Source organism: Schistocerca nitens, chromosome 1 (assembly GCF_023898315.1).
Source record: "Schistocerca nitens isolate TAMUIC-IGC-003100 chromosome 1, iqSchNite1.1, whole genome shotgun sequence".
NCBI lineage: Eukaryota > Metazoa > Arthropoda > Insecta > Orthoptera > Acrididae > Schistocerca > Schistocerca nitens.
The window spans coordinates 1,940,719-1,954,825 of record NC_064614.1 but is presented as its reverse complement, the minus strand read 5'-3'; the positions used below and the strand labels follow the sequence as shown (position 1 = coordinate 1,954,825).

General features: G+C 41.3%; 1 protein-coding gene across 2 annotated transcripts in view; it reads right to left on the bottom strand.

Moving 5' to 3' along the window:
• LOC126240361 (lysosomal alpha-mannosidase-like) overlaps positions 1-14,107 on the bottom strand; it is a 253,628-nt gene that overhangs the window by 119,613 nt on the left and 119,908 nt on the right. For both annotated transcript variants that reach the window (XR_007545366.1, XM_049947919.1), the window contains exon 7: positions 3,023-3,156. Coding sequence is in view for 1 of the 2 variants with exons in the window: in XM_049947919.1 (XP_049803876.1) it covers positions 3,023-3,156 (134 nt within the window). In the remaining variant the exon portion in view is untranslated. The remainder of the gene's footprint in view (positions 1-3,022; positions 3,157-14,107) is intronic.

The window sequence follows — 14,107 nt, the reverse complement described above, 5'->3', positions numbered from 1 at the left end:
CAAACATTCAAACTATGACACTGAATATCTTGTGGGAATCTACTTTAAGTATTTCAAGAACACATTTCCATTGTTCAATGTATTATATCTGTAGAGACTGTGTAAAAAAATTAGGCCAATAACAGCAAGCAGTCATTCTTCTTACAGTGCATCCATGAATTGAGTGAGAAGAATTTGTAATGTATGGTAAAATGAAAACTACTCCTTAACATTCACTTTAGTCAGTGTTGTCTAACCTTTTCATGAACTGCGTGTATTGCACAGCTGTTAAACAATGTTGTGTGAAACATTTACAATATCTGAATTGAGAGGCATAAATATAGTCACTGCTGTTGAAGTGTTTGCTTATCTTATACAACCTGATGTTATGTGAGTGTGTGTCAGCTTCAGGAGATGGACAAAAAGAAGGAGCAGTTGGAGCACTGAACTGACTCCAAAGGGTTGGGCACTGGTTGTGAGTGGTACAATAGTTTTTCTGAAGCTGACAGATACTGAAGGATGACAAACACAGTAATAACAATTCAGACCAATAAAAACACTGCCACTTTCACTGAAATGATTAAAGAAGATGAAATAGGTGAATAAATGCTAAACATTCCCATAAAATGTAGCTGTGCAGATTGTGCATCAAGATTTGAGTAATTGAAGCTAAGTGTAGTGTTTGTTCCACATAGTCTGCACAGAATCAAATGGACAAATATGTTATGTAGTGTCAAGACTTGTTATCCATAACTGACTAAAATCTGAACTTTTTGAAGATGATTATTCTTTGCAATGAGACTTTGTATTTTGTCTACAATTCTAAAATAAAGTGTCAGAGTTGTCAAGGAGTTAGTGAAATATTTCTGTGACTACAAAACCTGCGTTTTATAATATCTAGAGTGAAGATGATGTTGCTTGTATTTCTTAATGGAAGTGGTGCCATACATAAAGAATTTGTGCCTCCTTGTAGCATAGTAAATGAGGAGCTCTATAAGGAAGTGTAAAAATGTGACCTGCTTGTCTGTCATGGGTTTTCCTGCTCTGGCCCTTTTGGCAGCAATGAATCACCAGTTGCTCACTGAAGGGCAAGTCTCAATACTGCACTACTCAAATTCTTTACCAGATTTGTTAATTCCAGGCTATTTACTTTTCTCAAAACTGAAACAGCAGATTTATTTCAGCTGGAGAGATCAGGAGGTTGTGACTGACAATCCTCAATTTTTTTTTTGAGGTCTTCTCTTGTTTAAAACTTTCTAAGCAGCTTTCTGTGAATTTGTAGTGCCTCATTCCCTGGACAAGTAAGTTTCAGATTATATTGTTCTGTAGAACCTGGTAAAATAAATTATGCCTTATTAAGGCCACAAAGAAATTAAAGAATTAATGATATGCAATGTATCTACATCTACATCCATACTCTGCAAGCCACCTGACGGTGTGTGGCGGAGGGTACCTCGAGTACCACTATCGGTTCTCCCTTCCGTTCCAAAATGAGGAGCTCTATAAGGAAGTGTAAAAATATCATGCCAAGTGGACTCTTTTTGGAATGAATTCATTGTCAAATCTCATATTCTTTGATTTTTAATTTCTTAATACCTTAAGCCAGAAACTGGACCACACTTTACATACATTGGTGGCCACCCAAAATGTAACACCATGAAGGAAGCATCCAAATCAGGTGAAATTTGCAGCATGCATTTGTGGCAATGAGAGGTGCACGTGATTAGCATTTCAGCGCAGGTGCACATCACGGGCAATGGTAGTGCCACCTGGAAGCGCTATGTAAAGGGGGAACAGATGGCAGTGTGGACCTACTGGAACTGTTCTTTTGTGCAGTTGTTTTGTGTGAGCAGCTTCAGTATGCCTTGTAGAACACAGCAAGTATCTTTCGAACACATTTCAGAGTTTGACCAAGGAAAAATAGTTGCCTATATGCATAGTGGATTATTCTTCAGAGAAACTGGTGATAGTGTCAGATTGAACCAAGCAACTGTGATACGGATCTGTAATCCCTGGAAGCAGGAGGGAATGATGGATTGATGGGACTAAATGCATCCCCTTCATTGCACCAGTGACGACAGGGGTATACTTGGCAGTGACGGATCACTCTGCCACATCACAAACCGTATCACAACACATTCGGTTTGTTGTGCAATATGCAGTGTCTGCACATATCATTTTACATCACTTGCAGCAGAGTAGATTGTCTGCAAGACATCTATTGGTGTGTTTACCACAGTCAATACCACATTTTTACTAAGGAATCCTGATTCTGCTTCCACCACTGTGATGGTAGGATTAGAGTCTGGAGACTCCACGGTGAGAGACAGTTGAACTATTGCCTTATGCTTCGCCATACTGGTATTATGTTTTGGCATGGTATTGTACTCCACTCTCGCACCCCCCTAGTACACATTGCTGGTACACTGGCCAACCAGTGTTACACCTCTGAAGTGTGGAGCCTGTTGTCCTCCCATACCTTCAGAGCTTGCCGACTGCCTAATTGTGACAGGATATTGTGTTATCACATGTGGCATGCAGTATTCTCATTGCTGCCCATTGGACTGCATCGCTGCCTCAGCCTCCCTGTTCCCCCAGTCTCTCACCTATTGAAATCGTCAGGTCAACGATTGCAGAATGACTGCGTGATTGCAGGATGACTGCCTGCGATACACAACCTGCTGCTATACCGGATTAACTTTGGCAATATGTGGAAGCAGAATGGACTGCTATATCCCAGCAATACATCCAAAGCCTCTTTGATTCTATGTGGAGGCATGTAGCACTGGTTATAACCAGAAACTCTCAATACTGATTTCATCATCTTCCTCACTTCACATTGAGCTGTATTTTCAGTTATGTGATCTTCACACAATATGTTATCTCGCAAATCAGTTTGGCTGTGATATCTCTAGCCCTTATTTGTGTTGCATTGTGGATGGTCAATAGTGTAGTAATTCACAATGTACATTTATATATGTGCCTGTCACAGATTTAGACATAATTCAAAACAACATGTTACTCATAAAAACACAAAGCTTACTTTTTCAATTTATCCAGATTAACAAACCACTGGGCTGCATCTTGGTAATTGAAGTCATCACCCATTGTAACCAACACATGCTCAGTTTGGAGATGAGATGCTAAATTCTCAATGTAGGCTGTAAATTCAGCAACCTGTTAATCACACAAGTCTCATTAGAGTTTATAATTTAATTTAATTAATTTAGCATACAGATTTAGTAAACAAGCAAAAACAGGACTACAGTTGGTTTTATCACGATCTGGATATAAAAACATGGCCATAAAGTGTGGTGTCACCGCCAGACACCACACTTGCTAGGTGGTAGCCTTTAAATCGGCTGCGGTCCATTAGTATACGTCGGACCCGCGTGTCGCCACTGTCAGTGATAGCAGTCCGAGCGCCACCACACGGCAGGTCTAGAGAGACGTCCTGGCACTCGCCCCCATTGTACAGACGACTTTGCCAGAAGGGGATCACTGACAATTACGCTCTCATTTGCCGAGACGATAGTTAGCATAGCCTTCAGCTACGTCATTTGCTACGACCTAGCAAGGCGCCATAGCATTTGATATTGAGATTATAACATGTTCCATCAAGAGCGATGTACACCAATGGTGGATTAAAGTTAAGTATTATATCAACTACGTACTTTATTTGCTACTATTAATTCCCGTAACTGTTCCAGACCTCGCGCCAGCCTGCGTGAGCTTAAGCGCGTGCCTTTCGGCTTCCTCTCATAGTGACTTGGCTGTCTTGCCAAGTCACAACATTTTTGGCGATGAGTATGTAACGCTGGAAATGCATACCCTCCTATTTCCATCTATTGTACTGTAAGTTTTTTCCTTATTTTGTTACCTGAATATATGACATTTCTGTGCCTTTATATATTGTAATTGTTTTACTATTTGTATATATATATATATATATATATATATATATATATATATATATATATATATATATATATATATATATATATATATATATATATATATATATATATATATATATATATATGTGTCGATGTATAATTGGTTTGTTTCGTAAATATTATTTGTATTTTTACGCTGGGTCTTGCCTAGGGAAAACTGCTATCGAACGATTACATCGATAGGTCGTGTGAAGAATCAAAGTGTGTAGGATCTTTGGTAGTGTTAACTCTGCCGCGTGGAGCGCGGGCAGGGCAGTTGGAGTCTGGCTGGAGTAGCGAGTGGAGCAGGTGTGTGGTGTGACGCTCCCGCGAGTTGCCGCGCTTTCGGGGTTAGCAGCATGTAATTGCGCTCGACTTGCGATGATAGCTTCTGACATGGTGTCGCGGACGGGAAGCATTAGCTGGCGCACATCAGGAGCCCGTTTCGCCTGGTGACCGTGTCGAGAAGAAGGCGCGCCAGCATCCAGCTTCTGCAACAGCGACGGCCGACAATGAGTGACTGTCGCCACCTCCTCGATCGACGGCTTCAAACCTTCAATCAACCAACAAGGAAGTCTAAAAGCACGTAAAGTTTCAGAACTGTATGGCAGACCTCAGCTTTTCAAATTGTTCTATTTGCCTCGCAAAATTACAGCAACTTAACATGAACCTTTGTTGCTCATTGTCCCAATTGCATCGCCAAGCAGGGTCCCTTCCATTTCAGAAATGAACCCGAGTGTCGTTGAAATTCAAACGCCAGCATTAAAATAATATAATTAGATTTCACTGCTTTAATTTCAAAGTTCAGTTATTCATAGCTGGCTACAATATTTAGATTACATGAGCACAAATTAAGAGTGCGAGTTTTGTTAGCATATTTTAGCTTACCTGTGACTGCAGCTCAGCTTGGTACGTACTAAATTTTACTATTGTTAATTGTTCAGAATCATTTAATTCAAGTTCAAAGTTAAATCTCTTGTTTCTAAATTGCGTAGAGTCAAGTTGCTTTTGAAATGATTGTTGAGGTAGTCCAAGACTAACCGTATTCTGCTGGATTTCGATGTGCTTCAGAAAGAAAGCTCACTATTAACTTCAGTCACTAAATTAACTTTCGATTTTCTGGTTTTATTAATTCTTTTGCTAAATTAAGTCAGAGTGTAGCGAAATTTATTACTTCTGACAAACTTTCAGTTTTCACACTACACGTGTCAACCTTCAGTTGCCACGCTTCTAGTGCTAATTATATGTGTAATAACCTTTCTTTTTCAGTTACTAAAGTAATTGTCCTTAGGACTGGCGACCGTGATTTCCCCCAAATCTCAAATATCTAATTACCGCTAGTTAATTGTTGACGTAACGGCCACACATTTACTTTCTTTATTAACTTTACCCCTTTTCAAAATTAATTTCCACCAATTTCATTTGCATTTTTCCTTTCATTTAGATGTAACCCTTTCCTCCCTCTTTACCGACAGATTATCTTCGGTGACGATTGCTTTTCCAAAATTCCCATTAGGCACACGCGGTTTCATTTTTCACTGTCATTAAGGTCGATAACTGAGGGGGAGGTTACACGTGGCGACCGTGACAGGATGTTGTTCAACTTGAGGTTGTTCTGGACACGAATTTTGCATTGTGCAAATCTCGTAACAAAGTACTGGTTACGTACAGGCCGTTACGTCAGCGAGAATAGGTAGTGGGAGTAATCCTAATTATATTTGAGATTTGGCATTTATATTTAAAATTATTAAAATGAGTGAAGGCAACAATTGCCAAAATTTGGTAGAATTGGATACGGAACAATCGGTCGAACAGTGGGAAACGCGCACCGCGGTACCCATTGTTCAGGGTCAGGCGGCTAGCATGAAAGACGCGACCGCCGAAACGCAACAAAGAGCAGAAATGGAATTCCAAACTTTAGAAAATGTTTCGGAATCGGAAGTGAAAATCAAATCTGAATCCCTTGATGACGAATACGGGGGGGCAATTAAAGAGGAAGCCACTACGGAAGTAAAACCGGTAGTTTCCGGGAATTTAGCTGATTTATTGAATGTTTTGATTAACGAAATCAAGGCTCAGTCTAGCAAGATAGAAACTCAATCGGCAGAAATTAAAGCTCAGGCTGCCAAGCAAGAAGCTCAGGCCGCCAAGCAAGAAGCTCAGTCTGCCAAGCAAGAAGCTCAGTTTGAAAAAATTGAACGAAAGCTAGACAATCAGAACGAAGCTATTAATGTTGTTAACAACAATGTTGGGGTTGTTAACACCAAAGTTGATAAAATCAAAGAAGATATTGTTGTGATTAATACCGAAATCGGTAATCTTAAACAGGAAATGATAGGTGTTCAGGCGGAAATTGCGAGAATAAATACGCGTTTTAATTCTGAAATTAGCAGAATAGAAAAAAGTGTAGGAGAAGCAGTTGCTCCGATCATCGAGAATAAGGTGACGGAACAAATTCAATTAGTGAAAAACGAGGATCAAAAGAAGGTGGAAACTTTAAAGGCTTTAGTATCCGAAGTAGATACCAGAGTGACGAAGCAGGCTAATACCTGCGAAGACAAAAAAAGGGAAGTAGAAACGCTTGCGACAACCACTTGCCAAGTAATTACGAGAGTGTCGGAATTAGAAAAGAAACTTGACGAAAAACAGAGCTATGTGCCAATCTGTGCACATAGTTCGGAATTGTTGACGAAAGAGGAGCGGTACGACCCCTTGAAAAAAGGCGGTATACACGCGACGGATTTCATTAAAAACTGTGAAAGAGTTTTACCCAGATCATGGACTAATGAAAAAAAAATTAATGCGGTTATTGATGTTTTGGCTGGTGATGCCAAGCATTGGGGCTTAAACCTCAACATTACGAACCTGACTTTTGACGAGTTTAAAAATTTGTTTCTGGCTGAATACTGGTCGGAGCAAAAACAGCAAAGTGTCTGGCGCGAATTTGTCGTATCGAGGCCTTTCGATGCGAATTTGCGCGGCTCGATGAAGGAGTTTTGTGAGGGCTGGATCCGCAAGTTGGAATATTTGCGTGATCGCCGCACAGAATCCGAAATAGTCTGGGAACTCTACAAGAAACTTCCAGATGATACAAAACGCTACGTAGGAAGCAATTACAGGACAATCAATGATTTCCTGGAAAGAGTTGAGGACGAGGACAATTGGCGCAATAATCGCGACAGTGGTAGAAGCCGTGGTAACAACAACGGGTACCACAACAATGATCACCATGGGAATAATGCATTCCGCAACCATGGCAGCATTAACAATAATGGTTCGGACCATAATAACAACCGGTACAATGCAAATAATAATAGGAATGACGGAAACCAGTATCATACTAGCGTGATACGGGCTTCGCAGAATAGTAATAACGCCAGAGGGTGTGATCAGCCGCCTCAGCAGCATCCGGGGAGCGTATCTGCTGAGACGAGACAGGGAAACAATTAGCCGCACCGGTGAGGGGCCGACCGGGCGTGGAGAAATTTTGGCGGCCCGATAACACTAGAAAACAGAGGTGTCGTCGTTATGAAAATTCCGTGTGGAATAATCAACGGCGGGAGATTGTGCCAGTGTTAGGAGAAAGGAGTGCGCCCACAAGTAGTAAATCAGCTGTATACACGGGCACGGCAGTAGAAAATACATTCACTGTCAGTGAGAACAATTTAAGTAGTGTTCCGGAAATCGATTATAAGGTGGCAGCTGTAATACCCACAGCGGAACTGGAGATGGAGTTTAAGAATGGTTCGCAATTGTTGAGAGAAGATCAGATGTCGGATAACACGTCCGTCATTGAGCGAGGGGATGCAGAGAGGGATGAGGTCTGGTTAAGGCAGTTCGGTCGCTTATACGACGAACTAAGAGATTATAGGGGCCTGTACGGGAGAAGTCTTTATGGAGAGCGCGGGCAGAATTTGCCGCGTCTCGTCCCACAGGAAGATAGTATTTGTGAAGTGATAGAAAGTTCTGGCCCTAACCGGCAGACTTTACTAGAAATAGTTGATGTTAATGGGGAGCACGAGCAAGGTTCGTCGTGTTTCGTCCCACAGGAGATGGATGTTGAAGTAGTAACGGAAAGCTCTGGCCCTAACCGGCAGACTTTACCGAAAGTTATAGTGGTAGAAGTAGCCGACCCATCCGACGCAAACCTCCAGTTTAAACATTGCGAGAGTATTAAGGAGAAAGATTACGAAAATTTTAGTGATAGCCGGACACGATTGGTAGAAAAGCACGTAGATTACAGCGTGTATGAGTTAAGAGCTGACATTATACGGTCAGACGATAACAGTGTGGGTTGCGCAGATCTAGAGGAAGTAATTGCAGATACTACTGGGCACATTCCTCCAGGTAGATTGGCGGATGATATCAATCTGACCAAAGTGGAATCAACGAAGGTGACAATTAGTGAAATGATAGCAGGGCAACACTCACTAGTTGACGAGTTAGAAGAAAAGGTTTCGGTATTGGAGGCGAAGCTACAGACTAAGCTTCAGGACAAACATGTTGAAATTAAAACTGTATGTGAACAGAGGCTGAAAAAGCCGCCAGATAAGCCGGTTTTAGGATCAAAGCCGGATGGTTTTTTCTGGAATGACCTGGATATAGACGAGGATTTATTGTGGGAAAATAAAGAGACAGTCGAGGACAAGTGTAGACAGATAGTAGTGTCTGTTAATATGCACGACCTACAACTAAACGTGTTGATTGACACCGGTGCAGAATTGAGTGCTGTATCTGGGAAAATATTTGAGTTACTGAAAGACAGACCTGGTATCGTAGTTATGCCAGTAATAGGGGTGAAAATTATCGGTGCTACTGGGAAGGCCAGGAAACCGGTCACAGAACAGTTATTTGTCAAGTTCGAGATATGTGGGGCACGATTTGAACAAGAGTTTGTCGTCGTGCCAGACTTAACTACGGAAGTAATTATCGGGTTAGATTGGCTATTAAAGTACCGTGCAGTGATTAATTGCGAAAACAAAACTTTGACATGTACGTCACAAGATAAATCAATAGTAGTTAGTTTTGACGAGGCAGGAGACGGCGTGTATAGGCAATACCAGACTATACACATTGTTAACTGGCCGGATGACATTGATGTAGGTATGAATTTGAACTACTGTAAAGTGAGGAATCTCGGCATTGACAAAAGTGTAGAAAGTTTAGTGGAAGAGATAATCAAATTCCCTCCACGGATTAACATTAGTATTGGTGTGAAAAAGGATCGTTTGCGAGAAGTAATGAAGCTAAAAGCCGATGCACGCATACGTCGTCATGACGCTAAAGCGCGTTTTGCTAAGTTTGCAATCGGAGACTTAGTACTTGTAAAAGCTCATGAGAAATCGAGCGAGATAGACAATGAAATCTCTAAATTTAAGTTTGTTTATAATGGACCATATAAAGTCATTGGTATACCTCACACAAATGCTTATTGCTTAGAGTATCCAAGCTCTGGAAAACGATTAGGTATACGGAATATTGTAGACTTGAAATTGTACCAACCTAGGACTGATTAATACCACAGAATGGGTAATTTGTACAGTATGTAATATAGAGTGTAAGATTTAAGGATGTTCCATGTTGCGATGCTTTTGCCTGACCTAGAGGTCATTAAAGAACTTGTAATTAACAAGTAATTAATTTTTGATTAGACGTTTTAACCAATTGAAAAATCCAAGCTGCTAGTTTAAGTTTTCAGCTGAGTCACAGTAGATTAAGGAATGTAAATATGCTTTTGTAACTAGCTGTCAGATTTCATGAATGTGTGTTTTACTAGTCATTGCCGATGTACTTAGACGCTGTTTTAAGTTTCAGGCTAGTACATGCGTGTGATGATGGACAGTGTTGAGTTATCCACTGTGATAGTATTAAGGGACTCCTTGAGATTACTCGGGAGTGAGTTTTCCTATAGAATTCAGTGAAACGGACGTTCTGGAAATGCCGCTACACAGGCGAGTGAGATCAAACGTGCCGCACAGGCGGGCGCAACAATACTGGCAAGGTGGAGCCGCTGTCGGCTCTTGGGTTGCTGTCGGCTCTTGTGCCGCTGTCGGCATTCTTTGTACTTGCGAGTACGGAAGGCGGAGTTGTTTTTCTTCCCGGACAGCTGATGTGAAAGAATTCTGCTGTCAATATTTATGTTTTTGTCGATCTACTGTATATTATTTTCTTGTTTAGCGTTAAGAGGACTCTCATGTCGAGAATATTAATTATGAAAAGGTTACATAAAATGTGTATTCTATGTAATTAATAATTAATTTGCGTATTTTGATCTATCTGTTTTTATGACCATGTACTCTGATTGATTTTGTAAATAGTATTCCATTTCCTGATAGTGTTACGAATTTTAATGATTTTGAAGTAGCTAAACCATTTTCTATGCTTTCTATGAATTTTAATATGTTGTCAACCTGTTTTATTTTGTGCAAGATGACAGAATGGAATAAGATTAGGAGTGTCTCCACTCAATTATTATTGTCTAAAAATTGGTTTATGGTTATTTAGGCGAATGCTAAATTTTGTTGATGTTTTGAGCATATGCATTTCCGCTGTTTCTTTTTTGGACATTTTCTGAGTCTGTTTACGTTACACGAACATCCTCAGACAATGTGGGACACGTGTAATGCCGGAAATGCATACCCTCCTATTTCCATCTATTGTACTGTAAGTTTTTTCCTTATTTTGTTACCTGAATATATGACATTTCTGTGCCTTTATATATTGTAATTGTTTTACTATATATATATATATATATATATATATATATATATATATATATATATATATATATATATATATATATATATATATATATATATATATATATGCATTTATGTCGATGTATAATTGGTTTGTTTCGTAAATATTATTTGTATTTTTACGCTGGGTCTTGCCTAGGGAAAACTGCTATCGAACGATTACATCGATAGGTCGTGTGAAGAATCAAAGTGTGTAGGATCTTTGGTAGTGTTAACTCTGCCGCGTGGAGCGCGGGCAGGGCAGTTGGAGTCTGGCTGGAGTAGCGAGTGGAGCAGGTGTGTGGTGTGACGCTCCCGCGAGTTGCCGCGCTTTCGGGGTTAGCAGCATGTAATTGCGCTCGACTTGCGATGATAGTTTCTGACATGGTGTCACGGACGGGAAGCATTAGCTGGCGCACATCAGGAGCCCGTTTCGCCTGGTGACCGTGTCGAGAAGAAGGCGCGCCAGCATCCAGCTTCTGCAACAGCGACGGCCGACAATGAGTGACTGTCGCCACCTCCTCGATCGACGGCTTCAAACCTTCAATCAACCAACAAGGAAGTCTAAAAGCACGTAAAGTTTCAGAACTGTATGGCAGACCTCAGCTTTTCAAATTGTTCTATTTGCCTCGCAAAATTACAGCAACTTAACATGAACCTTTGTTGCTCATTGTCCCAATTGCATTGCCAAGCAGGGTCCCTTCCATTTCAGAAATGAACCCGAGTGTCGTTGAAATTCAAACGCCAGCATTAAAATAATATAATTAGATTTCACTGCTTTAATTTCAAAGTTCAGTTATTCATAGCTGGCTACAATATTTAGATTACACGAGCACAAATTAAGAGTGCGAGTTTTGTTAGCATATTTTAGCTTACCTGTGACTGCAGCTCAGCTTGGTATGTACTAAATTTTACTATTGTTAATTGTTCAGAATCATTTAATTCAAGTTCAAAGTTAAATCTCTTGTTTCTAAATTGCGTAGAGTCAAGTTGCTTTTGAAATGATTGTTGAGGTAGTCCAAGACTAACCGTATTCTGCTGGATTTCGATTATTACTTCTGACAAACTTTCAGTTTTCACACTACACGTGTCAACCTTCAGTTGCCACGCTTCTAGTGCTAATTATATGTGTAATAACCTTTCTTTTTCAGTTACTAAAGTAATTGTCCTTGGGACTGGCGACCGTGATTTCCCCCAAATCTCAAATATCTAATTACCGCTAGTTAATTGTTGACGTAACGGCTGCACATTTACTTTCTTTATTAACTTTACCCCTTTTCAAAATTAATTTCCACCAGTTTCATTTGCATTTTTCCTTTCATTTAGATGTAACCCTTTCCTCCCTCTTCACCGACAGATTATCTTCGGTGACGATTGCTTTTCCAAAATTCCCATTAGGCACACGCGGTTTCATTTTTCATTGTCATTAAGGTCGATAACTGAGGGGGAGGTTACAAGTATACAAACGGTCTCCTTTATATTGCACTAATTTACTTGTGTCATGGCTTCGCCACAATCTCCAGATGTACTGTCCGAATTTTATCGCTTGCAGAATCAGCAGACGCAGGCCTTATTGGATGCCCTTGGACAGCTCGTCCAGGGTCAACGTGCAATGCAAAACGATGCGGCAGCCTCCGCTTCACCGCTACCGCAGCCACAACACGCAGTTGTACCACCTTTTCGTCATTTTGATGCAGCACTGGAAAGCTGGACGGAGTGGTCACGTCAATTTGGATTCCATCTCGCCGCCTTCAGAATTCAAGGTAACGAGCGGCAGCCTTTTTTGTTAGCATCCGTCGGGGTGCACACGTACCGTGTGATAGTAAAATTGTTTCCCCGACGCGACGTAGCAACTCTGTCCTACGACGAAATTTTGTCTGCATTAGATGCATATTTCAAAGAATCCGTCAATGTAGTTGCAAAAAGGTATACGTTCTTTCGTACAAAACATACGGCCGGTCAGACTAATTGGGAGTGGGTTGCAACATTGCAAGGCCTTACTAGGGATTGTGCTTTTGAGTGTGAATGTGGACTCCCTTATTCAGATACTATGCTGCGTGATGCAACTGCACAGAACGTTTCTGATGTTCGTGTAAGAGAACAGATTTTGAAACTAGTCAATCCCTCCCTTCAACAAGTGATAGACATATTGGATAGGCAAGACACACTTGACTTTGCTCAGGAATCTTTTGCAACTTCGCCAGCCGTGTGTCACGTTAACTGGCCCGCCAGGCGCGCTGCACAGAACAGTAAACAGCCCTCATGCCCATCCGCGCAGCTGCCACCTAGCTCTCCGCTAAGTGTGCCGCGCAAGCACGCAAATGCAGTGCTAAAATCATGCCCGCGGTGTGCTACTAGACATTCACGTGACAATTGCCCGTCACGCCAAGCTATTTGCTTTTTCTGTAATAAAAAAGGACATGTTCAGAGTGTTTGCCAGAAAAAGCTCAGATCGGACACTAACAACCATTCCAGGCCCTTTGCTTCGTGCCGGAATCGGAATCGAACCAAGAATATTCAGGCTCGTGAACCTTCACCCATGGAAATTCATGTAGCTAATTCCACTCCGCCCAGTGCCACTCTCTCTAACAGTGACTGTGTTCGTCCCACGAATAGTGTGCGTCAACGTCGACGGAAATCCCGTCAAGTTGCAAGTGATTCTGTACCAGTGTCAGTTCACGTTGCAAGAGACCGTAGCTCTTGTCGTCAGCAGGACAATAAACTTTTTGTTGACTTGGACATTCATGGCCACGTGATTCAATTCCAGCTCGATACCGGAGCTGCAGTTTCATTGATCAATAAAGACACGTACGAACAACTGGGCACAACTCCGTTGCGTGCCGCAACTGTTAAGATAACTAGTTATTCAGGACAGCATATCCCTGTGTTAGGACAGTGCAGCCTTCTTGCAACATACAAGGGACAAACAAAACTGGTGTCATTTTACGTACTTCGTTCTTCTTCTGCAGTGAACTTGTTTGGTTTAGATTTATTTCAGTTGTTTAACTTGTCTATAGTCAATCAGGTCCTATCAGTGAACGAGACTGTGCCTTCAGACAGTGTTTCTCGTCTATGTGAAGAATTTGCAGACATTTTTGCACCGGGCCTTGGTTGCGCTAAGAACTATAAAGCACATTCGGAACTGAAAGTAAACGCGCAACCGAAATTTTTCAGAGTGCGCAATGTTCCCCACGCATTGCGTGTTGAAGTCGCAAGAACATTACACGAATTGGAATCGCAAGGTGTGATTGAACGTGTGCAGGCTTCTCTCTGGGCATCACCCTTAGTAATTTTGCCAAAATCTTCCAGAAAACTGAGACTTTGTGTGGACTTCAAGGCAACAGTGAATCCACAACTAGTGATTGCAACTTTTCCTTTACCCCGCCCGGAAGATCTTTTTGGCAAACTGTGCCCGGGTAAATATTATTCGAAGTTGGACCTAGCAGATGCATACTT